A 23,872-nucleotide genomic window follows, 5' to 3' on the forward strand; every position below is an offset into this window, starting at 1 on the left:
GACTGACCCCACCTCTACCCAACTCACCTGGACTGTCTTACCCCAAGGGTTCTGGGACAGCCTACACCTGTTTGATCAGGCTCTGGCCTCTGATCTACTCTCTTTTTTTCTCTTCAATCTAAACTTATACAATATGTAGATTACCTTTTCCCTGAAGTTTGTCCCTACAAATTAGCCAAACTGACACCTCTGCTCTTCTGAATTTCTTGTCTAGCTAAGGCTGTATCTCACCATCTGTGTGGTTTGAATAGGTTTGGCCCCCATAGATTCATGTGTTTGAATGCTTGGCCATAGGGAGTGGCACTACTAGGAGGTGTGGCCTTGTAAGAGGAAGTGTGTCACTGTGGAAGCAGGGCTTTAAGGTCTTAAATGCTCAAGTTATGCCCAGTGTGAAACACAAGGAGTCTCCTTGCTGCCAAGATGCTGATTAAGATGAAGAACTCAAAAGAAAGAAAGAAAATCTGGGTGTGGTGGTACATACCTTTAATCCCAGCACTTGGGAGGCAGAGGCAGGTAGATCTCTGTGAGCTAGAGGCCAGCCTGTTTTACAGAGCAATTTCCAGGGCAGCCAGGGCTGTTTCACAGAGAAACTCTGTCTGGAAAAAAACAAAACAATAACAAAAAAATACGTAGAACTCTCCCAGCACCACGTCTGGCTGCACACTGCTATCTAGCCTCCCACCATGATGAGAATGGACTAAACCTCTGAAACTGTAAGCCAGCCCCAATTAAATGTTTGCTTTTATAAGAGCTGCCTTGGTCATGATGTCTCTTCAGAGCAATAAAACCTTAACTAAGACAACACCTAAGATCCAACTGTCTCACTAAGATCCTTCAGGTCACCTACTTGGGACCTGACCCAACCCACAAAGCCATTTACCTTGGATAGAAAACACCTAATCCAGGTCCTGGTGGTCCCCTCTACCAAAGAAAGTCTATCAATCTTAGGAATAGCTGGATCCCCTATTTTTCCCTCCTTGCCCACCCCCTACATGAAGCATGTTGTTATAAATGATGAAAATCCCAACTGTTCTATCTTACCAATGAAGACCCAGGAGGCAGAGGCAGGGAGATCTCTGAGTTGAAGACCAACCTGGTTTGCATAACAAGTTCCGGGCCAGCCAGGCCTAAATTAAAAAAATAAAATAAAAATTGGGAGCTGGAGAGACAGCTCAGTGTTTGCACTGGCTGCTCTTCCAGAGGAGCAGAGGTTCAATTCCCAGCACCCACTTCGCAGGGCACAACTGTTGGTAACTCTAAACCCAAAGGATCTGACACCCTCACGCAGACATGAATGCGGGTAAAAAACTAATGCACTAATGCACATAAATTTATTTTTTTAAATAAGAATACAAAATTTTAAAGGAGATGTTAGGGAATGTCATTGATCATCCATAATTCAAATGCACACCATACATAGACCAAGTTATATAGTTCCAAACTATGAAAAAGTTCTAAAGCAGGAGCTTTTTACAGCGGTAAAAACGACACTGAGAGACTTGTATATAGTTTAAAGCTCGGGCCTTCACTGGGGTGGTGTCCCAGCGACCGTTTAAACTTCACCTGACTACTCCAGCCTTCAATCCGTCACATGCTAGCTCTTTTACCTTGCTCCTTCCTGTTCCCGCATCTGTTCCCTTTCACGCCTGCCGCCTTCTCCCTTCCTCCCTCTCCCAGAAGTTTTGCCTACCACTTCCTGTCCCAGATCTTTGGTGGCTAGCTCTTCATTACAACCGATCAGCACTGAGACAACACCTAACACATCTCTTAGACTGCCTTTAGGCAGGTGAGGAAGAACGAACATTTACAAAATAGAAAATCTGGTGATGGGCCATAGAAATTACAATACCAAGATCCTGCCAGCACTTAGCTCTCTGCAGGAAGCATAATGCTAACAGGGACTAGTGTTCAGCCTTGACACCTCGAATCTCACTGTGCTTCCTCCAGCAAGGCCACACCTCCTCAACCTGCCCCAAAAGTGACACAACTGGAGATCAAGGATTTAACTGCCCAAGTGTACAGGGCAAAGTACGTGTGTTATAGAACGGAGCGACACCAAGTGTGTGTTACCACCTGAAACAGCCCATAGAAGCATCTGCTGACTGCGAGAGCGCAGTGTCAGCTTCAGGCGTTTACACGCGTAGCTCCCCACTCCTGTGTTAACGTAAAGCCCTCCCAACCGGTACTTGCTGAGCAGAGGCCTGCAGAAGGGCTTGGGAAGGTGCACACAGACGACGTGCAACTTGGTCCCCTCTCCCAGAAAGAAAGGCCAGGAGCTGTCAGGATAGCTCAGCTCTTAAGTTGCCTGCCTCTAAGCCTGAGGACCTGACTTCAACCCCCAGAACCCATGCGATAAAAGAACCAACTCCCTCCTCACATATAATCACACACATGCAGAAATGTAAAAACGAAAAAATAAATACCAAAGTATACATTGGTTCGTAGGTTCACACAGCAGTGAAGCACAGGATTCAAAGGGGAAACTGAGTAAAGTGGCAAAAACTAAAAATGGAAGCCAGTTTGTATGTATGCGTGCGCAGTTTATGCCTGCAGTTTATGTGTGTATGGTGCATGCACACGTGTGCAGAGGCCAGAGGAAGTCATCAATCCTCCACCTTATTTTTGAGACAGGGTCTCTCCCTGAATCTAAGAACTCGTCTGGCAGCAAGCCAGACTACCAGATTATCCTATCCATGCCCAGCACTCCTACAGCACTAGTGTTAGAGCCCCAAACTCACAGAAATCGTCTGCCTCTTCCTCCCAAATGCAGGAATGAAAGGCACCGCCACCGCGACTGGGAGTGTTTGTTTTGAGGCAAAGTCACACTCATTCTGTAGCCAAGGCTGGCCTCGAACTCACCGTTACCGTCCTACTTTACCCTGCCCAGCGCTGGGATCACGGGCGTGAGCCACTACTCCCGAGCCCCAAGCAAGGTCAATACTATAGAAGGCGCTCTAGAAGGCTACGCTGTAAAACCCAACCTAGCACTTGGGGTTCAGAGTGTTTTTCAAAGCCCACCCCCATACATGGTAGTGACCGGCCTCCACCCTCGGTGGCAGACCACCGAGGGCTGGCGGGCAGGTCGGGCCGCAAGGCCTGCTGAGTTTCGTAGTCTTTTCCGCTCAGACCAATCCGGGCGCCGCCTTCCGCGCACCTCCTTGGCATAGGCGGAGGGGCAAGGGGCGCCTCCAATTAGAGGGCTGTAACGTGGCGGCCGCCCGCAGCCCCGCCCGCCGCGGCGCCTACCACTCGGCGCTGCGGCGCAGGGGAACCGCCGCTCGCTCCCCGCGCTGCCAGCCTGCCGGCGGCCCCGGGCCCACCCCGCGCCCGGCCGCTGCGCGCACGCCCGCCCGCGTCCGCCGCGTCCACACCCTCTTCCGGTCCGCGCCGCCGCGACCGCGCCTGCTGCTGCCGGTGGATGCTGCGCCTGTCGGAGCGCAATATGAAGCTGCTCTTCGCCGCCGCCCTCATCGTGGGCTCCGTCGTCTTCCTTTTGCTTCCAGGACCCTCCGTGGCCAACGATAAGAAGAAGGGACCCAAAGTCACAGTCAAGGTCTGGGCTCTCCCTCACCCGACGAGGCCTGCCTTCCGCCGCCTGCCGTCCGGCCCCGGCCCCGGCCCGGCCCCGGCCCCGGCGAGCCCTGCCCACTAGTTTCGACCTGACCATCCTTGTCCTTGTTCAGCCCCTATGACCTTTTGAAGCCAGGCCCGCTCCACCCACTCAAACTAGAGAATGACTCGGACACCCCCAGCCCCCAGCCCTGATCCAGAATGCCCGGCTACGGACAGCTTCAGGGCAGTCCGGTTGTAGCTGCCCTGCAGGCCAGGGAATGGTGAAGGATCACAAGTGCCGAATCGTCCATGGTGGCCACTTCCAGTGTACTGTGCTTTGTAGCACGCACAGTGAATACAGTTAAACTTGCGAGCATAGTGATCTCCTTGTGTATTTCCCCCTTTTAATGTCTGTTTCTATAGTCTGGAGTCATTGTAAGAGCTCAGACTGTTACTCTGTAGTCTGCGAACCTAAACTTTAAAAAAAAAAAGTTACTTTAGAAAATATTTTTAAAAGTCTCTGTCTCAGACTATTAATTACTGGGGTAGTTAGCTCAGTGGTAGAACGGTGGCCTGCCCATAGTGGGCAAGGCCATTTCGTCAGTCCCTCGTTTTGGTGTCGGGATAGTCTAGAGCGTTCGTTAGACAGATGGTTGGGAGGCACTGTCTAGGTTCTTTTCTGCTGAGAACAGAAGTGTCCTCTGGGAAAGCAGCAGATGCTCATAACAGCTGAGCCATTTCTCTAGCCTGTTCACTGGATTTGTGCAAGGGTTTTGCCTCCTGAAATCAGACTCAGCTATAGCTTTAGGCTTCCTTCTCTCTCCTCAGGGTTATTTCTTGGGTACTTCCTTCTCTATCAAGACCCCTCTAAAAGGCTAAGCTCGGATTGTTCTTTTCCGTAGGTGTACTTTGATCTCCAGATTGGAGATGAAGCTGTGGGCCGAGTGGTCTTTGGACTTTTTGGAAAGACAGTTCCAAAAACAGTGGATAATTTTGTAGCCTTGGCTACAGGAGAGGTAAGTGGCTGGTACAAAGGTAGCCAACTCCACGTGGTAGGGATGGAAGCAGCTGGGACTTCAGAGGGTGGCTTACACTGGCTTTTCACTATCTGGCTTCCCTGAGGACCAAATATTTTTGTATATTAAGAATAAGCAGGCTGGAGAAATGGCTCAGCAGTTAAGAGAACTGTCTGCCCTTCCAAAGGTCCTGAGTTCAATTCCCAGCGACCCCATGGTGGATCACAACCATCTGTAATGAGATCTGGTCCCCTCTCCTGGTGTGTACATACATGCAGGCAGAACACTGTATAATAAATAAATAAATCTTTAAAAAAAAAAAAGAATAAGCAGGTCCAGTTTTTAACTTTTGGAGAGGGCCCTGGAGAGCTGGTGTGACTTGCTCAAAGCCCCATTTGCCCACATCTTGGCACCACAGGAAGACTGAGCTGGCTCTTGCAACCCTGCTGTTAACTACAGCTATTCATAGCACACACACACACACAAAAAAATCCCAAGGCGCTAAAACTGGTAGCTTTACAGTTAAGGAAGATGTGCCAAATGGTTGAGTGGCTGCTGAGGTGTTACTGTGGTTTACATTGTGGAGAACACAGGCAAATATGGCTTTAATGTTTGAAGAGTAATCATTATTGTATCTTATTTGAGTTCTTAATTGAATGTTCTTAGAACACATGATGCCACTACTGCTGGAATAAAATAAGAACTATCAAATTTCTAAAAAGAAGAAAAAGGGTCCAAGGAACTTGATCTGAGAATATGGCACAGAATTTTAAAGAAACATACATTCTATTTTATGAAGTTTGTATTCTAACTTCTTTGTTCATTTTATTTTGTTTTTCCTGAGACAGTCTTATGTAGCCCCTGGCTGACCTTGAAACTAATGGTAGCCAGGGGTGATCTTGAGCTGATATGCTGCTCCTGAGTGCTGGGGTCACAGGCAGGCACCGCCATGCTCAGCTCACACGGTACTGTGTACCCAGGCCTGTTCACGCTAGGACAAACACTGCCAGCTGACCTGTATCCCCAGACCTCACATTTGTTCTTGTGATTAGAACAGAGAAGGAAAAGGCATGTCATGGCCTTGGGTTATATCATTCAGGAACTGTATAAGAGCAGGGGCTAGAGGTGTGGACTTTACCGGGTGTTTCTGCTTTGTGTTTGCCCCTCATTAAATGTGCCAGAAGGAGCTGCAGGTGAGGGACATCTGCCTCATTCTACCCTCTTGTCTTCTCATCCCTCTTTCCAGAAAGGATTTGGCTACAAAAACAGCAAGTTCCATCGTATCATCAAGGACTTCATGATCCAGGGTGGAGACTTCACCAGGGGAGATGGCACAGGAGGTAACTTCAGGTCCTCTGAGCAGAGGAGTCCTGACACTGCAGTGTTCAAGGGGGGTGGGCTGGTTAGCCGAGGCATCTTCTTTCTCCAGCTCTAGGGGCTGAGCTGAGCAGCTTCTCTCCTGCACTGAGGTTAGCTGCACCCTTCTTTGAAGAGGGAACCAGTGCAAAGGAGAGGGAGGTGGGAAGCAGGTAGACTTGTGCTCTCTTCCAGGTATCCACTGTTGATACAAGTCTACAGCTTGTACCACACATTCTATTGCCTGTATTACATGCGTGCACATAAAGCAAAAAGGCCAGCAAGGTGGGCAAAGGTACTTGCCGCCAAGGCTGATGACCTGACTTTGATTCCTGAGGCTCAAACACTGGAAGCAGAGAACTGATTTCTGCAAGGTATCCTCTAACTACTACACATACACTGTGGCAAGAACATGTGCACGCGAACACACACACACACACACACACACACACACACACACACACGAACTAAAAATATATAAAAGTTGGGGACTCCAGGCAAGAGTAGGGCTGTGTCTGTAACACCCACACTCAGGAAGTTAAGGCAGGAGGTTCCAGCATAACTTTAAGGCCAGCCTACTCTGTGTGAGAACTTGTCTGAAAAATCAAACACCAGGGGCTGGAGAGCTGACTCAGTGGTTAAGAGCACTGGCAGCTCTTGCAGGGGACCTGGGTTCGATTCCCACATAGTCACAACTGTTTGTAATTTCAGTTCCAGGGAATCTTGATACCCTCTTCAGGTCTCCTATGTGTGGTACACAGACATACATGTATCAAAACATCCATACACTTGAGACTTAAAAAACAAAGAAGAAAAAAGCTGGGTGTGGTGGCAGAGGCAGGTGGATCTCTGAGTTCCAGGACAGCAAAAGTACACGGAGGAACCCTGCCTCAGGAAGAAAAAAAAAAACAAAATTTAAATGACGACAGACAACAAAAATTGGTTGGCATGAAGCTTAACCGTTTGCAAGGCAGCTGGGTGGAAGTTCCGGGACAGAAGATTAAGTGGGATTGATACTTACCATCATAAAGATGAAAATGCAATTTATTTATTTATTTTGTGACTTGAGAGCTCCTTGTGCCTTGGAGAAGAAACTAAGGGTGTAGATTGGGCTTTTTGAATAGGAATAATTGAAATCCTGTGGCTGCCTAAGGTTTCCAAGGAAGTTTCTCACTTAGGAAGTTTGGCGATCAGTGCCCAGCCAGACGTCATTGCAGGAAATAGGCCGCCTCACTCCGACCTGCCTCCCCAGTTGCTGCACAGTCAGCCACATCCTCCTGATCAGTCTCAGACCAGGGCAGTCACTGACCTGAGGCACCCTGAGGAACTGTGGACCAGCACAGGTGTGCTGACAGCAGAGGTTTGCGTGCAAGTGAATCGAAAGGCCCTGAGCCAAAGGAAATTAGTTACTGTGTGTGGGCTGGCACTCAGAGATCTGCCTCCCGAGAGCTGGGTTTAGTGTTACTCTCTGTCACACCTGATCATTTATAAGCATATGTATGAGGTTGGTAAGCACATGCCGTTGTGTGCATGTTAAAGTCAGGAAAACCTACAGGAGTCTGTGCCAGGCAGCTAGTTGCCTTATGTGCTAAGCCATCTCACCAGCCTGAGAAGATGCTGCTTCAGTGCTAGTATTCACAGGACCATTAGTCCACTGATGGGTAATGGGGAAACCAACGTTGTAAGCAGGACCTTGGGAATTGTGTAAAGCTCTGTACTCGCTGTCCTGGTCCCTGGACCCCTGCTTCACAAGACAGTGACACACGTTCATAAGCATCTTTTATTTTATGGTCCTTGGTAAGAGGCTCTTGGCTCTTAAAAAAACAAATAGCAGCCCTATTTCCTATGTTTCCTCCACCAACCAACCCCATCTGCTGTTCAGCTTTGCAGCTGCAGCAATCTTGTAACCCTGGAAAGATCATCCAGGTGACTACAGCAGCCCTTTTCTGAGAGTTCCACACTCCCACACCCAGCATCCTGCATGCACCAAGGCCTCTCTTTCAGCCTGGCCTCATTCCCCAGGTGGTCTCAGTCCCAGTGGCTTGGGTAGAAGGTAAGAAGGCTGTTTATGTCCTTGTTTGCCACTCAAGCCTTCCCCGACAAGGACAGCCTGAGCCCTGTAGACCCTCCCCCAACTGTCTGCCTGTTTCAGGTCAGCCCGCTTTCCTGACCTGCTCTGACTTTTTCCAGGAAAGAGCATCTATGGTGAGCGATTCCCAGATGAGAACTTCAAGCTGAAGCACTATGGGCCTGGATGGGTGAGCATGGCCAATGCAGGCAAAGACACCAATGGCTCCCAGTTCTTCATAACTACAGTCAAGACGTCCTGGCTAGATGGCAAGCATGTGGTTTTTGGCAAAGTTCTAGAGGGCATGGTAAGTTTGGAAGTAGGGGCTAAACCTTGATAGTCCTCACCCAGGAGCCAGCCTGAACAGGCCAGGGCTTCAAGTAGGAAATTTTTTTCCCAAAGGCACCTATGCCATTGATGTAGCCCAGCACTGGTGCCTCCTAACCTGGTGTCCTGGCATAGGGGAGGGGAAGTGCCAAGAATAAACAGCCTGAACATCCCTAAGGTCCTAGCTGTGTGGGAGGCTGAGGCAAAAGGATCACTTGAACTCCCGAGTCCATAGGCAGTCTGGACCACAGGAGACCATATTCAGAGTATCCCTGTGGCTGGCTCCGAGAGACTGCTTAACCTAGCATGCATGAGGTTTAACTCCCAACACCACAGCCAGGGGGGGTGGGGGGAATGATATCTAGCCTATATCTCCATGCCCCCAAGGTTCTAGGTCCTTTCAGGCCCCCAGAACCCATCCAGAAGACCTGGTTGAATTTGTTGGCTGCAGGCTCCTCTGTTCAGCCACTCACTGAATCAGGGATGTTGAGACTTCCGCACCCATGCAGTATTGGGTCAGCTATCCAACATCCATGTTCTCCATTCACTGCAGCCATCAGCTCCTGTCATCCTGTATGGCTTCAGCCCTTCTAACCCTCTCAGGGTTGTATCCCAGTATTGTGCCTCTCGGCCCCACCCCATCCAAACTCTCCTTTCCTGCCTTTTCTAGGATGTGGTCCGGAAGGTGGAGAGCACCAAGACAGACAGCCGGGACAAGCCCCTGAAGGATGTGATCATCGCAGACTGTGGCAAGATCGAAGTGGAGAAACCCTTTGCCATTGCCAAGGAGTAGAGAGCCTCAGGGACCTCATTCCGCCAAGCAGCTGTCTGTGCGGGCCCTGTCACTACCCTCACAAGAGTGAAGGTAGCCAGTCACAAGGTTCCGCGCCGCTCTGGCCCCAGTGCTTCCATCTGACGGGGTGCACCCACACCTCACATTCCACAGGCCTGGTTTTATATCAGACTCCTACCAATGCTGATCAATAAAAAGTGGGGGTTTTGTTTTTTTACATAACTTAGGTGTGGCTGTGTTTGGGGGTTGTATATAGCACCTGTCCTGCAGCCTGGGACTCTTGTGTGCTGACAGATGCATGCCTCTTCATTGGGTTCGTGCCTCAGCTGATACCTAGGTTCTGTCTACCCTGGTCGTCAGGCTTTCTAGCTGCCACCATGCCTCACCCTGCTAGCTTCTGCCACCCGCCAGCCTGGGCTAGAAAACCCACCCGAGTCTCCTCAGCCTACCTCTGAAATTACTTTGCACTTCTTTATCTTGACTTTGCATTGACCCTGGCTCTAAGGATCTTGAGTTCTGCAAGCTACAGCTCTCAGTGCATGCCAGTTCAGAGCCCTGAGTGCAGATGGGCACAACTGAGCCTCGCCTAGTTACACCTGAGTCTAGTCCAAGGGAAAACCCAGGCTCTTACATGGAACTCCCAGGACTGAGACACACAACTATCCTGACTGGTGGCCCAAAGCCGGGCTAGTCAGGCCGTTGGCGATGGAGCAGGATGACAGTTAGCCTTTGGCTGGGCTGGTGCTGGGCCAGTGCTGAAGCCATAGAGACCCTGGAGCACACCGGTCACCACCACTTCTGCGAGAGGATCTGTGGGAGAGAAAGTGGAAGGAGGACTAGTGTGTGGTCTGCCTGGCCTTGGGCCTGGAGCACTCTGGCTCAGCTGTCTACCCAAAATGAGGCGCTGTTGGCCTTCCCTAGGCCACATTCTGTTCTTACTAGCTTTTGAAGACAGGCCCTAGAGGAGCAGAGACCAGGCGAACCAGCTGTATTGCACTAGTTTCTATGAAGCAAATTACAAAGCAGGCTACAGAACAGCAGGGGGTAGCCCCCAGCGGACATGTGCGGGGGGGGGGGGGGGGAGCTGGGGGCTGGTGACGGATGTCTCACCTGGGGAAGGAGTGTAAACGTAAGGATCCATACAGAAGCCAATGACGGGCTGGTGGTGCAGCTGTGAGCTGTGAAGAAGAAAGTTGTGAACCATTAGAGGTGGCAGGGCAAAGACACACATGGGGTTGACGCCAGGGACCAAAATAGGCGCCCACACAAAAAAAGAGGACTAGAAAGCAGGCTGCTGGCCTGCCTCCTCGCACACGACCACTAGGGGGCAGCAGGCCTTCAGGGCAGGACTGTGACTTGCCTGGTGTCGCTAGGTAGGAATTCCCCCGGGGTGCTGAAAAGAGAAAACGCTGTAAGCTGCTTGAGGATACCCAGGGGAGGTGAGAAGGGGTTGAAGACGGAATAGCCCAGGGGACTGTTGCTTCTATTTTGTAACAAGCCCATTTCCAGAGGTGGAGGCCCTGATGTAGTAGACAAAGTGGTCCAAAAACCAGCCCCTCCACTAGGGTCAAGATGAAGGAGGCTGCGGAGAACAAGGCTAGGGCCCAGCACACTTGAAAATGAATAAGGCTTGTCCTTCGGGATCTTTTTACAGCTTCTTCCTGCTGAGAGCCCTTGCCACACCCCGGCGCAGCAATCCTTACCTCCAGCTACTGGCCTTGGGGTCTGGAGGGAAGTGTCTAAGTCTCAGAAATTCCAGTAACTCCTTGGGCACGTCCTGATTCAGGTACAGGATGCCCTAGACAAGAAGAAAGGAAGCCTGCGATCAGATCCAGCTACTAATTGCACAAACCCTTGCAAGCAAAAGTTTAAGGACTTCTGTTCCAAAATAATTTCGAGACAGTGGAAACAAGTATTATTATTAGACCAGGCTCGAGTATAGACTGGAAGAACTGGCCCCATGAAGTGGGTAGGCTGGTCCAGTAATGGACATTAGTGCACACACACACACCTCATGAAATAACACAGAATCTTACCCTAGGGGTGAATCTTACTTGTTGGATGATTCAAAACTTTAAATAACCCAGATAGAAAAGTTGGTACTCAATTGTTTGGGATAATGGAGCCTTGGATGGTGAATAACAACCCCAAGTTATGCCCCCCCCATCTCTAACTGGGTCACCCTGGTCCCTCAGGCTAGGGGCAACCAAGTGTGCCCGTGCACACCTGGATATAGGTCTCCAAGCCCTGCCGGCGCTGCTCCAATCCTCTGGTCCTCCAGTTGGGCAGGCGTTTGGAGGGAAAGTCGGGCACTTTGTACCGTTTCTTGATCTGTCCATCAGTTACCGAGGTGAGATCCCAGCAAAGCCCTCAAGCCCGCTGCACCTAGCAGAGGGCTCTCCCCAGTCCTCTCTGTATACCTTTAAGCTTTACCCTGAGACAGCTAGTGAGAGGTGGCTGGGACAGAAATGACAAGCCCGAGAGTCAAGGTCGGTCTGAGCTGGAACCTAGCCACTGCGTCCTCCCCGCGAGGGGCCCCGCAGCCCTGGGGTGGTCGCCCACGGGCTGCATCCTCCCGGGCCTGGGGCAGTGGTGGGGGTGGCCAGCCGAAAGCTGGGGCCTGGCCTGGAGCCAGATGGGTGGGTAGCCCGCGCCGCCTCACCCGCTTGTGGAGAGCGTGGAACTCGCTGTAGCGCCTCGGCACGGTGTGTCTGCGTCCGCTGTAGAGCACCTCCACTTGGAACACCTGGCGGGCGGACGAGCGCGGGCGGCGGGTCCAGAGGTGCACCAGGACCCGCGCGCGAGACGCGCCCACTTTCTGGTCTTTGAAAGGCACAAAGCCGACTTGGCTTGTCTCCGCTCAGGGAAACTCCTCCCGCACCCCACACACCTGAAAGAAAAGGCTGACGGGCCCTCCCCCTCGGCCCCCCGCGATCCCTCCAGAGCCTAGACCGGGGACTGGCAAAGCCAAGTAACCCCGAACCTTTGCGACAAAGGTCCCAGCCCGGATTCTGGGTCCCTTTCTGCGCTCGTCGCGGGGGTACTCGGCGTATCCCTACACGCACTCTCCATCCATCGCTCACCATGTGGCCTTTCTCCGGACTCTGCCTGCGCCCTTCGGCCTCAGGCCCCGCCGAGGGGATGTGAACTTCCAGCATCCGCGCCCCGGCCCCGCCGCAGCCTCTCCGAGCTTCCCGGCGCTGTCACCCGAACTCCCTGGAGCGGCCGGGCGGCCCTGCGAGGTCGCCCCGCCCCCGGGCTCCGGCCCCGCCCCCGGCCGCAGGCCCCGCCCCACTCTCCGGATCTTCACCCCCACAGGCTCCACCCTCTGGTCCAGGACCCCGCCCTCGCCCCGCCCGGGGCGTTTCCTGGCGCGCTGAAGTCCTGAGGCCAGAAGATAACATCCTGTATCTAGCGAGGGAGGGCTCCGTGCCGGGGAGGAGCCCTCGGTAGGGTCACTCGATTGTCAGACATTTCCCTAGGCTCCACTGCCTGCCGCGCATGCAGCGGAGGTAAAATTTCACCCGGTCTTTCGTTGAGTGCCCTAGATCCTGTGGTGCCAGCTGAGGGCGCAGCTGGCGTCCAAGCCTGGGCGTCCCCCTAGGACCACCCTTGCTCTCAGGGAACCTGACCATGCCATCCTTCCCCGCTTTCAGGTGGGGTCACCGCCTGGAAACTCCTACCGAGGCAGTGCCTGGGTGAGGCTGAGATTCATCTAGCTTCGATGGGCACCTGCAGACCCTTCATTCATTTCTTCCATCCCTCCATCCACTAATCCTACCCAATTTGCTTCAAGCTGGTGCGTGGGAAAGAGGCAGGAGTTTAAAAACTCGGGCTGGTCAGCTTTGAAAGTCACACAGTCTGGATATCAGGAGAGAGAGAGGTGGTGGCTTCCTTACGGGCTTGTTCCGGGTGGTGATACGTAGCTAATAGATCACGGTGGTGGCATCACGCTGCCCTTATCTACCCTGCTGGTCTGTCTCGGAATTTCTAGGTAAGTTATCTCTGTGTAGCCCTAGCCGCCCTGGAACTCAAGCTGTAGACCAGGCCGGCCTCCAACTCTGCCTGCCTCTGCCTCCCAAGTGCTGTAATTAAAGGCGTTCGACACCACTGCCCAGCTATAATAGGATTTAAAAACAGAACTCTCACTTTCAGGCGCTAAAAATAGAAACGGCTTTCATGTCTGTCTCGGCCCACACCCCTCACTCAGCTTAGGTGAGCGGCTGCTGGTCAGCAGCGCCGTGTCAAGAATTCTACCCTTGAACTGGCTGTGTGCGATGGCTGTTCCCAGCGGTCAACAAGGCTACATCTGGAAGTAACTAAAAACCGAAGCGGCTAGGCACACGGCTGAGGGATTCTGAGTTAACTGGATCATTTTAGGTAGGAAGACCCTCCTGTCTCGGGGCTCTCCCATGGCAGCCTAAGTGAAGGAAGGACATGGAAGGAGGAGTCCTGCTTTCGGCCTGCTCATCCTCACTCTCCGTCGGGGTCAGATCCTGCTCTCCAGGCTTTCCACTGGAGTCCAAACACACCCTGACGTGCAGCTGAGACATCCAGCCTCATAGACTGAACAACTACTGGATTATTGGACTTCCTGTAAGTAGACAGCCTCTGTTGGACTAACTGTGCCACAGCCTGGTAAGCCACTTCAATAAATCACACACACACACTTGGAGAGGGGGAGACAGAGACAGAGAGAAAGAGAGAGAAACATTCTGTTGGTTCTGGTCCTCTAGAGAACACTGACTAATACATTTGTGTAACTGGATGTGGGTGTCTTGAAATTTTGGCAACAACAGAAAGTTTCTATATAGACATATGAAACAACTAAAACTTTTTAAACTCCAACATGTAGTGTCTGGCAGCCCTTGACCACACGCCTTTGGCCCGTGCACCCTGCAAAGTCATTTCAGCCTCAGCTGCAAACACACGTCACCCTGCACATGCTACCAGTGTGCACGCCTGAAATCCTTCAGCTGTCCCTCGAGATTATTGCTTACTACCGAATCGCTGCGCTTTGCTTGTTTGTTTGGGATTTCTGTTGTTGTTGTTTCAGGACAGGGTTTTTCTGGGTCGCTCTGGCTGTCCTGAAACTCACTCTGTAGACCAGGCTGGCCTCGAACCCAGAAATCCACCTGCCTCTGCCTCCTCAGTGCTGGGACTAAAGGCATGCGCCACTGCCACCCAGCAAATCGCTGGTTTTGTTAGTTTGTTTTTGTTTTTAATGCACAAAGTTTTCTGCTCTTATAAACACATAGTGGTTTCATTTAAAAAAAAAAAAAAAAAAAAAAAAACAAAGAGTTGTCCTGTGCCTTTCTAATATGGTGGCATGTAGGTAGGAGCTCTCTTTGTCAACATGACCCAAACTAGAGCCACCCGAGAAGAGGAACCTTAGTTGAGAAAATGCTACCCATAGAATGAGTGCAGGTAAGTCTGCATTTTCTTGACTAACGATTGCTGTAGAAGGGCCCGCCCCGCTCTGGATGGTGCCATCCCTGGACTGGTGGCTGTGGAGTGGTATAAGAAAGCAGACTGATAGCCAGGCAGAGTGGCACACACCTTTAATGCCAGCACTGGGGAGACACAGGCAGGCAGATAACTGTGAGTTCAAGGCCAACTGGTCTATATAGTAAATTCCAGCCAGGGCTACACAGAGAGACCCTTCTCACAGGGAACAAGCCTGAAAGTGGTATTTCTCCATGGCTTCTGTGTTAGTTACTGTATCCAGAAACAGAGGCAGATGGGCCTCTGAGAATGAGGCCAGCCAGGACTATATACAGAGACCTTTTCTCAAAAGCAAGCAAACAAACAAAAGATTTGCATAAAAGTTTTTAAAGTTGAAGAGATGTATAGAATATTGGTCCTCAGAAGGCTTAGCTACCTTTGATGGTAGAAAAACTTCTCACCTAGATCAACCTGGTCTATATAGTCAGGTAGGGTTACTTAATGAGACCCTGTCTCATAAAAAGTAATTAATTTTGCCTTGGATTTGGACAGAACTTCCAGTGATTTTTAAAATGGCTCTAAACACACTTCCTCCACTTTGTACTATGTATTTACGTGAAATGACGCTCACACCATTGACCTTTTTTTAGTTATTTTGTTTATGTGTATGGGTGTTTTGTCTGCAGGTATGTGTCTCAGATCTCCTGGGGTGGGACTTACCAACAGCTGTGAGATGCCATGTGGATGTGAGAACAGAACCTGTATCCTTTGAAAGAGCAGCCAGTGTTCTCAACCACTGAGCTAAATCTCCACACACATACCCCTGGTTTTTGTTGTTTGGTTGTTTATTTCTTTGAGACAGGGTTTCTCTGTGTAGCCCTGACTGTCCTGGAACTTGCTCTGTAGACCAGGCTGACCTCAAACTCAGAGATCTGCCTGCCTCTGCCTCCCAAGTGATGGGATTAAAAGGTGCACACCACCAAGGCCGGCACCATTGAGGATCTTAAAGTCCATTAAACATTGTTGATGCCCCATGTCCTGCAGCAGAAAATATCCAGCACGATTTCATTCTTTCTGTAGAAATAAATACCCACATTTGTCCTATTGCTGTGCAAACTTGTCCTCATCTTTAATAAGTAGTAAAATTATTGTGTGTAGCAAGGAACTCTGCACTGACGTCACACAATGGAAGGCCCTGTGAAGTGAGTTTAGAAGCCTCGCCATCCTAGGCTCATACCTGGGAGGAGGTGTTGGGATAGGGTCAAGAGCAGAGCCCTGTCCTAAGGGCTGAAGTAAGGAGACAAGTCTCTCCTGCTCATGCGGAAGTGCTATGCAGCGGGGAGAACCTCACCAATACTCAGTGCTATGTTCTCTTTCTCCAAATTCAAGGTATCAAGGCCCAGGAATCAGGAAGCGGAAACTTCTCAGGTGGAGGTGTGGTCTCTGGGAGGGAAATGAGCCCCACCGAGCAGAAGTGCTGGGGTTTCACTTCCTCTTTGGGATGCTGGTATCAGAACTGAATTAAGGGCATTAAGTCTCTTTCACCCACAGGGTCCCCCAGAGCATCGTCCTAATTGGCCTCCATGTCCTTGTCTCTCTCATGGGTATAAGGCCCATTCTCTACCTCACAATACAAACTGCCTTTAGCACACCTGCTTCTCCATAGGATTCTGCTTGGAACTGAGACCCACTGTCCCTGCCACAGCTTACGATGGCTGCAGCCCAACCATCATCACCCATCTTGTCTTCATCCTCCCGGTCATGTACTAGGCTCTGGCCATGGAAATCTTCCAGTTCTTCAAACCTTCCACATACTTTCTTACCTAGAACACACTCCTCCACTGGTGAGCTTACTGTCCCCTCCTCTAAGAGACTTCTGTCCCCACCACTGTACCTACTTCATCTGGTTTGTAACCACTGTGTGTCTCCAGGACAGGAGAGGGGGGAAAGGTGAGACATTTTCCTCACCCACTGTCCTGGCTACCGTTTATGTCAACTTGACCCAAGCTAGAGATATAGGAGAGGAGTAAGCATAAATTAAGAAAATGCCTCCATAAGATCAGGCTACGAGGCAGAGGCAGTGGATCTTTGAGTTCAAGGCCAGCCTGGTCTACAAAGTGAGTTACAAGACAGCCAGGGCTACACAGGGAAACCCTGTCTCAAAACAAAACAAAAAAGATCAGGCTGTAGGCACACACCTGTAGGACTTCTTCCTAAGTAGTGGTTGTGTGGGAGGGGACAGCCCATTGTGGGTGGGGCCACCCATGGTCGGGTGGTTCTGGGGTCTATAAGAAAGTAGGCAGAGCAGGCTATAGGAGCAAGCCCAGCATCAGCCCTTCTCTGTGGTCTCTGCATCAGCTCCTGCCTCCAGGCTCTTACTTCCCTAAGATGATGAACAGTGATGTGGAAGTGCTTCTTGGACATGCTGTTTCATCACAGAAATAAAAGCCCTGTGAGAGACATGTTGATATCCCTGTAACAAAAGACAGGTTAAAGCTAGAAAGATGGCTTAGTGAATAATAACACTGGCTGATCTTCCAGAGGACCCAGGTTTGAGTTCCAGCACCCACATTGGCTCACAGCTACCTGCAACTCCAGCTCCAGAGGATTTGATTATGTCTTTTAGCCTCCCCTGGCGCCCAGAGGCGCACAGGTGGACACACACAAAAAAAATAAAGGTAAATTAAAGACTACTGTCCACAGCCTAATCAGCGTTTTCTGTGGTGCGGAATGCTTTAGAAGTGAAGGTCCAAAGATCCCAGCAGAACTGTTTTGAGGATGGGAAGGCAGGACCGCAGCTCAGTACCGCATGAATTAGACCCTGGATTCACTCTTCAGCATAACAAAGCAGGGAAAATCCACTAGTTTTTACGCTTAGGTTTTGTGAGGAATAGATAGCTATATGGAAATGAGGTTTGACCTAAGAGTAATGTAACTTTAGTAGATAAGGAAAGAAACCCAATGAGGCCTGTCTGCTCAGCTTCCTCTCCTGTGTGGACAACATTCCTCCGCCTTTCCTGGGTGTGGAGCAGGGCAGTCTGGAATGAGTGTCTTCTAGGGAGTGGGGAGAGGATTATAAGCCAGGGTGCAGTAAAGACATGGCCGCTCCATGGCTACGGGAAAGGTTTTTACTGTAGATGAGAGAGAGAGAACAGCCAGAGCATCTGGAAAAATTCAGAGTAGAGAGGAGAAGCAGCAGATGGGATGTGGCCAGGGCTATCTTCAAAAGAAGTGAGAACAGCAAGAGAGAGAATGTTGGGGACTGGGGAAAGCCATCCTGTTATGTAGAGAAGGAACAGGTATTCGGGAGGAGGGGAGCTGGGGAGCTAGCACAGTGGGAGGCAGGAGAGAAGAGGGGGGTGGGGTGGGGGTGAGAAGACTGAAGAGGCCAGTATGGGCTCTGAAACGCATAACAAGCAACTGTGGGTAGGGACTGAAGGAGTGTGGAGGCCAGCATGGGCTTTTGGTATGTAACTACTGGTATAAGCCAAGGGAAATGGCCCTTTTTGGCAAACAGAAACCTGTTTTCTCAGGTTCCTGAGAAATGCTGACCTGGGCTTTTCTATACTCCTTCTGTAGTCCAGCTTGATTTAAGGCAAGACTGTCATTTTTGGACATAGGCACTGCCTTTTGGAGTTTGGGGAAATTGGAGCTTCCTCAATGACCTTTCTAGATTTGATGGCTAGTGGTAGGGGAAAGGAGCCTCGGCTGGCTTTGATTTCCGTAAAACTGCAGTTATAAATATCTACCACCATGCACTGATGTGTGTGTAGCTGTCTTTGTGGACTCTTCTTTTTCCCCACCCTTTATCTCCCCCACCCTGTTTTACTCCCTATCACTAGATAGAAGAGAAAGGATGGAGGGAGAGAGAGAGAGAAAAAAAGATCCCTGAATCTAATTTCTTTCTTCTTTGAGCAAGACTACTAACAAACCACAACCAACCTTCCTGAACAACTAACAACCATCCACCCTGACTCTCAGGACTCTCCCACTTTTATACCCTCTGAAAAGTTCCCAGAATTCCAATTGTCACACAATCACAGAAACTCTCCAGCTGGCAAAACCACGCCTCTGCTAGAGCATGAGATAAATCATAGTCAGCTGCTGTGGACAGTCTGAAGCAGCCCCATATCCCCACACCTGGGAAATGAAAATGAAGACATTCTTATATTTGTGTTTTTTAAAGAAACCAAAACTCCAGAATTTTCACTACGTGTGCATGATGTCTGTGGGTAAGAGTGCTTACTGTGCGTGTGTGGAGGTCAGAGGGCAATGTGTACAGCCTGTCCCCTCCTTTCGACCTTTTCTTGGGTTCAGGAGGTAGAGTTCAGGTTGCCAGCTTTGTGTGGCAAGCACCTTACCTGCTGAGCCACCTTACCGCCCTGGATTCTGATGTCATGTTTATAAACTACTAAGGGAAAGAGAAATGCTAGGTTCTGTGGCTCTCTGCAGGCAAGTACGGAGGGCAAAAACAGGGGGATTACTCCTGAGGCCCCTCCAGCACTCCCCACTGAGTTGAGGTGAGGACCGTGCTAAACACAGCACACATGCTACCACTGAGTTCCATGATCCAGTCTTCTTAACTGAGTGTGTAAGACATCATGGTTTGGAGTATTCTGTTCTAACGGGATCCCTAACACACAGAATAAAACATCCATTCACTGAAAGAGTCTGTGGATGAAAGGGTGGAAGGGATGTTGAAGGAAGGCTATGATGGAGAGAAGACCAGAGAGAGAGCAACATACAGACAAGAGGTTGCTGAAGGTTGAAGAAGCTTGTTGTAGACAGATAATGAATAAGGTGTATCTTCTTCCCACCCTCACTTCAGTTTCTCTGTCTGTCTCTCTGTTTGTCTCTCTCCTCCCTTTCTGCACAATGTGCTCTATTTTTAAGTATTCTTGAGGTGATGATGCACAACAGATTTTATATGAAAGAGCTTTATTGGATGGAGAGAGAGGGAAGGAGAGAGGGAGACATGATAGGAGGAGGGGAGGGGGTGCCTCGACAGAGAGAGTGGAGAGAGCAGGAGAGAGGAACAAAAAGGCAAGAAGGCAAGAGAGTGACAAAGTGGTGGGTTGGTCCTTTTACTAGGTGCATCTGTCTGGCAGGTGACACATGATGACATCATAGGTTGCTAGGCAACCCAGAAGCAGGCTGCCTAAATACTAACATTCCTCCCTTTTTCTGTAATTAAAAAACAAGGAGCTTGGGCTGCTTCTCATGTAATGCAAGTTAAAGTATATAAATGTAGGTTCATTGGAAGCAGCTCTTGGTTGCCATGCAAGGGGGTAAAAAAGAGAGAGAAAAAAAAAAAAGTAACAGCAACAAAATGTCCAGATTACATGGTCAAGAGGAAGAGGGGAAGCCCCTGGCCTGGAAAGTTCAGGGTAGAGGGTTGCCAGTAGAGAGAGTTGCCAGCCACTCAAGACAGCAGCTAGGGACTGACGAATGTTGGGAGAACCTGGAGCTACTTGTCCTAGGCCTGAAGCACACCATTCCAGCCTTGTGTTAGTAATAAGTGAATAATGGGCAGAGAGTCTCTTCTGGCTACTTCCTGATGACACTGGGGGCGCTGTAGGGAGGTCAAAAGGCTGAAATGCTGGCCAAGTCCTGGAAGAACAGGCTGTTTTGATGCTGTCCAGAACATCCATGGCTGGGAGGGAAAGTGCAGGTCCAGCTTGATGGAAGTCTGTGAGGTCAGACTCAAACACTTGTAGTGGCTGCTTTGGCGCTGTCGTGGATGTAGGAAACACCTGCATCTGGCAGGAAACTGAAACATATATATATATACACACACACACAAAGTTAAGTAGGGTATGGAGAAAATTCCTTTAGGTGTACATTTAAAACTTTTGGGAGAGTGAACGGAGATGGAAGAAGAGACTTGAACATGGGACCCTCCATTTACCTGAGGGGACCTCCATTTACCCAACCACTGGCAGTAATTAAAAAGGCTTTGCTTTGGATCTGTCATCTAAGGGAACTGAGGCCAAGTTTTGTTCCAGAGGCGTGTAAGCTTAGAGGCCCTTAAAGCGGGTACTAGGTGTAGAAATCTGAAATTCTCCAGAACAGATCCCAGAGGAGAATCTGGAGGAACAGACGAATGGACTATTTCCATTGGGCAGGTGGGAGTCAGTGACCTGTCAGGGCGTCCCAAGAGGAAGGTTTGACTCAGTAGATTGGTCCAATCTGTTCCAACAGCTCATCAGCGTTGGCCGGAGACGAAGGGCACAGTTGCCTGTTTTCCTAGCGCTAGGATTTCGTAGATGAGCGAGAGGGGGAGAAAGAGAAACTGCTGGTAGAGGGGAAAATCTTACCCAAGGGAGAAGAAGGTCCTAGGACGAAGGGTTTGAATGTAGGTTGGCGAGAGCGGTAGGAAGTGTTTGTGCCAACCGGAAGTGAGACTCACCAATTGGCTGGTGTTGGGTGTAGGAATGTAGGAATCAGGTAGCCAGGAGTTGATGCCAACCAGAAAGGAAGACTCACCAATCAGCTGGTGTTAGTTGTACGAATGTAGCAATCAAGTAGCCAGGAAAGGGAAGTCCCAAAACCAGAGAAAGGGGAGGAGTCTCTGAAAGCCTCTGAGATAGGCAACAGGTGGGAAATTTATCTGACCTGAGAGGTGGATTCAGGTGGATTTCCTGCAGTTTACAAGAATTACTTTTAAGTTTTACAAAGGAGATAAAACTTTAAACATGTTAGCATCACAATTGTAATCTGCACTGAAATATACATTGTAGAAAAGTCAGTAGAAATACACCTTTTTGTTAACAGCAGAAACATTCTTTAAGGTGAGCTCTGAAAAGGCAGAAGAAGCCTTCAGTGAAGTAGAAAGGACAAAAGTTCACTTTGCCTTAACTTTTAGTATATTACACATTATGAGAGAGAGGCTTTTTTTTTTCTATCCAGAAAACTGTATGTATGTACATAAGTCTAACAAAATGAGGAACAATTTTTAAGTCTATACTTAAAAGACAAACCAAGGAGCTGGAGAGATGGCTCAGTGGTTAAGAGCACTTTCTGCTCTTCCAAAGGACCTGGGTTCAGTTCCACATGGCAGCTCACAACAGTCTATAACATTAGTTTCAAGGGGTCTGACACCTTCACATTAATGCACATAAAATAAAATTAAATAAATTTTTAAAAAGACAAACCAAAGATTTAAAATCTTTAGCTTGGAACCATGATGGTATAGTAGAATTATTTTATTATTATTATTATTATTATTATTATTATTATTATTATTATTACAGTTAACTTAATAAATCAGAGCTCTATTGATAAAGGTCAAAGCTCTGGACAGTCAATATAACAGTAGCATGGCAACAGGAGGAAATATTAAGCCTTTTACCTATTTAGGATACTTTAAATCACCTTAGACCTTGCAATTTTTATAATTTGCATTTACTAACCTTAAAACACTTTCTTAGACCCTTAAACAACATTTTCCTTAGGCCTTTATATTAAAACATGTTTTTAGTTATTTACCATGAGACATAGGTGAGACTACTATGAACATTTATTGTCCATTAGCTAAAGGGATGGTAAAAGGTTACATCTGAGGACTGTTTTTTTTTAGTCCGGTAACAAAGCATATTATGTCTAGACCTGACAGTAACAGCTCTAGAAGGCTTAAGGCCTGGTCTCCTGCATAAGAAGAGGACTGAGAAGGCATCTGAAGCCTCCAAAGACATTAGTTGGCAACATTCATGGGACCCAAGTGTGGGGTTAAAACAGACCTGCAGCGTATCTGGGCTTGGGAAGGCTGGTGGAGGTCGCTGAATCTAGGAGCCATTTGTCCTCTGCCAGGCCAAGGAGCTAGAAGGCTGGAAGTATCTATGGCTCTTGTGCTGGTTGAGCCTCCATGGCTGGGCAGAGGACAGGCCTGCATGGGAGCATTTTGACTCCCAGAGGCCAGTCTGCCTGCAGACAGCCATGGCTTGTTGAGGCAGCTGCGGGAGCAGCGTCCTTCCTGGCTGCATTTGAAACAGTCACCTGGCAGAGCTGACTTTTGGCTGTACCCCGGCGGGATGGGGCATTGCAGACCTCTTGTTTTTGTGAATGCCAACAGCCTCAGAGCAGCAGCCAAGGTCCGGAGCATAGTTCTTGCTGTAGATGAGCCTGTCGGGAAGGCTCCTCTCTTGTTACTTTGACCAATTCCTGTATGGTGACTCAGGGACCATCCTCAGCTGTTTATTAAAGATGGCAGTGAGACCATGTTTGTATCTGTAGGACTATAAATATATTTTTGAACATATTAAAGGACTTGATTATCTATGAGATAACTATTAACTTGTATTTGTTAGCCATTAAATATTAGGACTTTAAGTTTCATCCTAATTAAGTTGGAGCCTTAAAAGTCATAAATATGGTTCATTAAAGTAAGAGCATAACAGTTTCTTGTATGATTTAATATATAAAAGTCTGTAGCTTATAAAAGTCCAAGGCTATACTATAGATTAATAATATTACCATATTCAGAAAATTAGACCAAGCATATTTTAACTTTCTTGATAGTGAAGATATAGCACAATGACCAAGTTTTAACATAAATAAATGCCTTTAAATTTTATAGATCTTAATTTTAGAGTATTTGTAAAAACTTTTACATAGTAACCCCTGAGTTATGAATTTTAAAACCAACAATACAGAACATATAAAGCAATTTTAAAATTACATTTGAATTTATTATACCCAACCTATTAGCCAGAAAGCCTAGTGGTGAATCCAGATCACAGGCAGCTTGTGGCGGGAGAAACGGCATTCATTCATTAAGTTAAAAATTGATAAAGACATAGGCAGTTAGATATACAATTTTAAATGAGCTTATTTTGAATAGACCTTTATAACCTTGAAATTTTAGCACCATATAAAAATTATTTTGAACCAGGGTTGAATCATATATATAGCATGTTATAAAAATATAACCTTGAATTTATATAAAAATCCATACCAACTTAAAATGAGACTTGTTTTTAGTCTAAAAGGAGATAAAATAGAGTTAGTTATGACTAAGGAAGTCTTATAAATGTAAACCCGATGAGCAAATTATATAAATCATTAGATAAGAATTTATAGCATTTTAAAAGCTGGGAAGTAGGGGCTTAGAAGTCAGAAATATTTTGAGAGCCAGTGTCTAGAACGCAGGGCTTGGAGTTTTGGAGGAGTTGGGAAAGGGCGAGCATATGGCACTGTTTCTCTATTCTAAAACCAACATGGCGGCTTGCCATGTGCACTGTGTAACCTGTGGCACAGCAAGACTGGTGCTTGCCGGTGGGAAGGCTGTCTCAGCCTTGTCCGAAACTCTCGAGGGCA

The 23,872-nt window shown here is 48.7% G+C and overlaps 2 protein-coding genes across 4 annotated transcripts; one reads left to right on the top strand and one right to left on the bottom strand.

Moving 5' to 3' along the window:
* Positions 1-3,301: 3,301 nt before the first annotated feature.
* On the top strand, positions 3,302-9,334 carry Ppib (peptidylprolyl isomerase B). Its single transcript, XM_055598793.1, has 5 exons — positions 3,302-3,553; positions 4,455-4,568; positions 5,815-5,908; positions 8,115-8,299; positions 8,990-9,334. Exons 1-5 carry the CDS (start codon positions 3,419-3,421, stop codon positions 9,110-9,112), a joined length of 651 nt encoding a protein of 216 aa, XP_055454768.1. The 5' UTR covers positions 3,302-3,418; the 3' UTR covers positions 9,113-9,334.
* Positions 9,335-9,390: 56 nt separating this feature from the next.
* On the bottom strand, positions 9,391-12,305 carry Snx22 (sorting nexin 22). 3 transcript variants are annotated; one of them, XM_055598794.1, is made up of 7 exons: positions 12,196-12,305; positions 11,775-11,858; positions 11,339-11,443; positions 10,816-10,910; positions 10,473-10,505; positions 10,223-10,290; positions 9,391-9,922 (listed from the first exon to the last, which is right to left on the bottom strand). In XM_055598794.1, the coding sequence occupies exons 1-7, from the start codon at positions 12,268-12,270 to the stop codon at positions 9,804-9,806; spliced, it is 579 nt and encodes a 192-aa protein (XP_055454769.1). In that variant the 5' UTR covers positions 12,271-12,305; the 3' UTR covers positions 9,391-9,803. The 3 variants fall into 3 exon arrangements, with proteins under 3 accessions (XP_055454769.1, XP_055454771.1, XP_055454770.1); XM_055598796.1 differs by lacking the exon at positions 11,339-11,443; XM_055598795.1 differs by lacking the exon at positions 10,473-10,505.
* Between the last annotated feature and the right edge of the window lie 11,567 nt (positions 12,306-23,872).

The sequence above is a fragment of the Psammomys obesus genome, unplaced genomic scaffold (genome assembly GCF_907164565.1).
Source record: "Psammomys obesus unplaced genomic scaffold, mPsaObe1.curated_primary_1811, whole genome shotgun sequence".
NCBI lineage: Eukaryota > Metazoa > Chordata > Mammalia > Rodentia > Muridae > Psammomys > Psammomys obesus.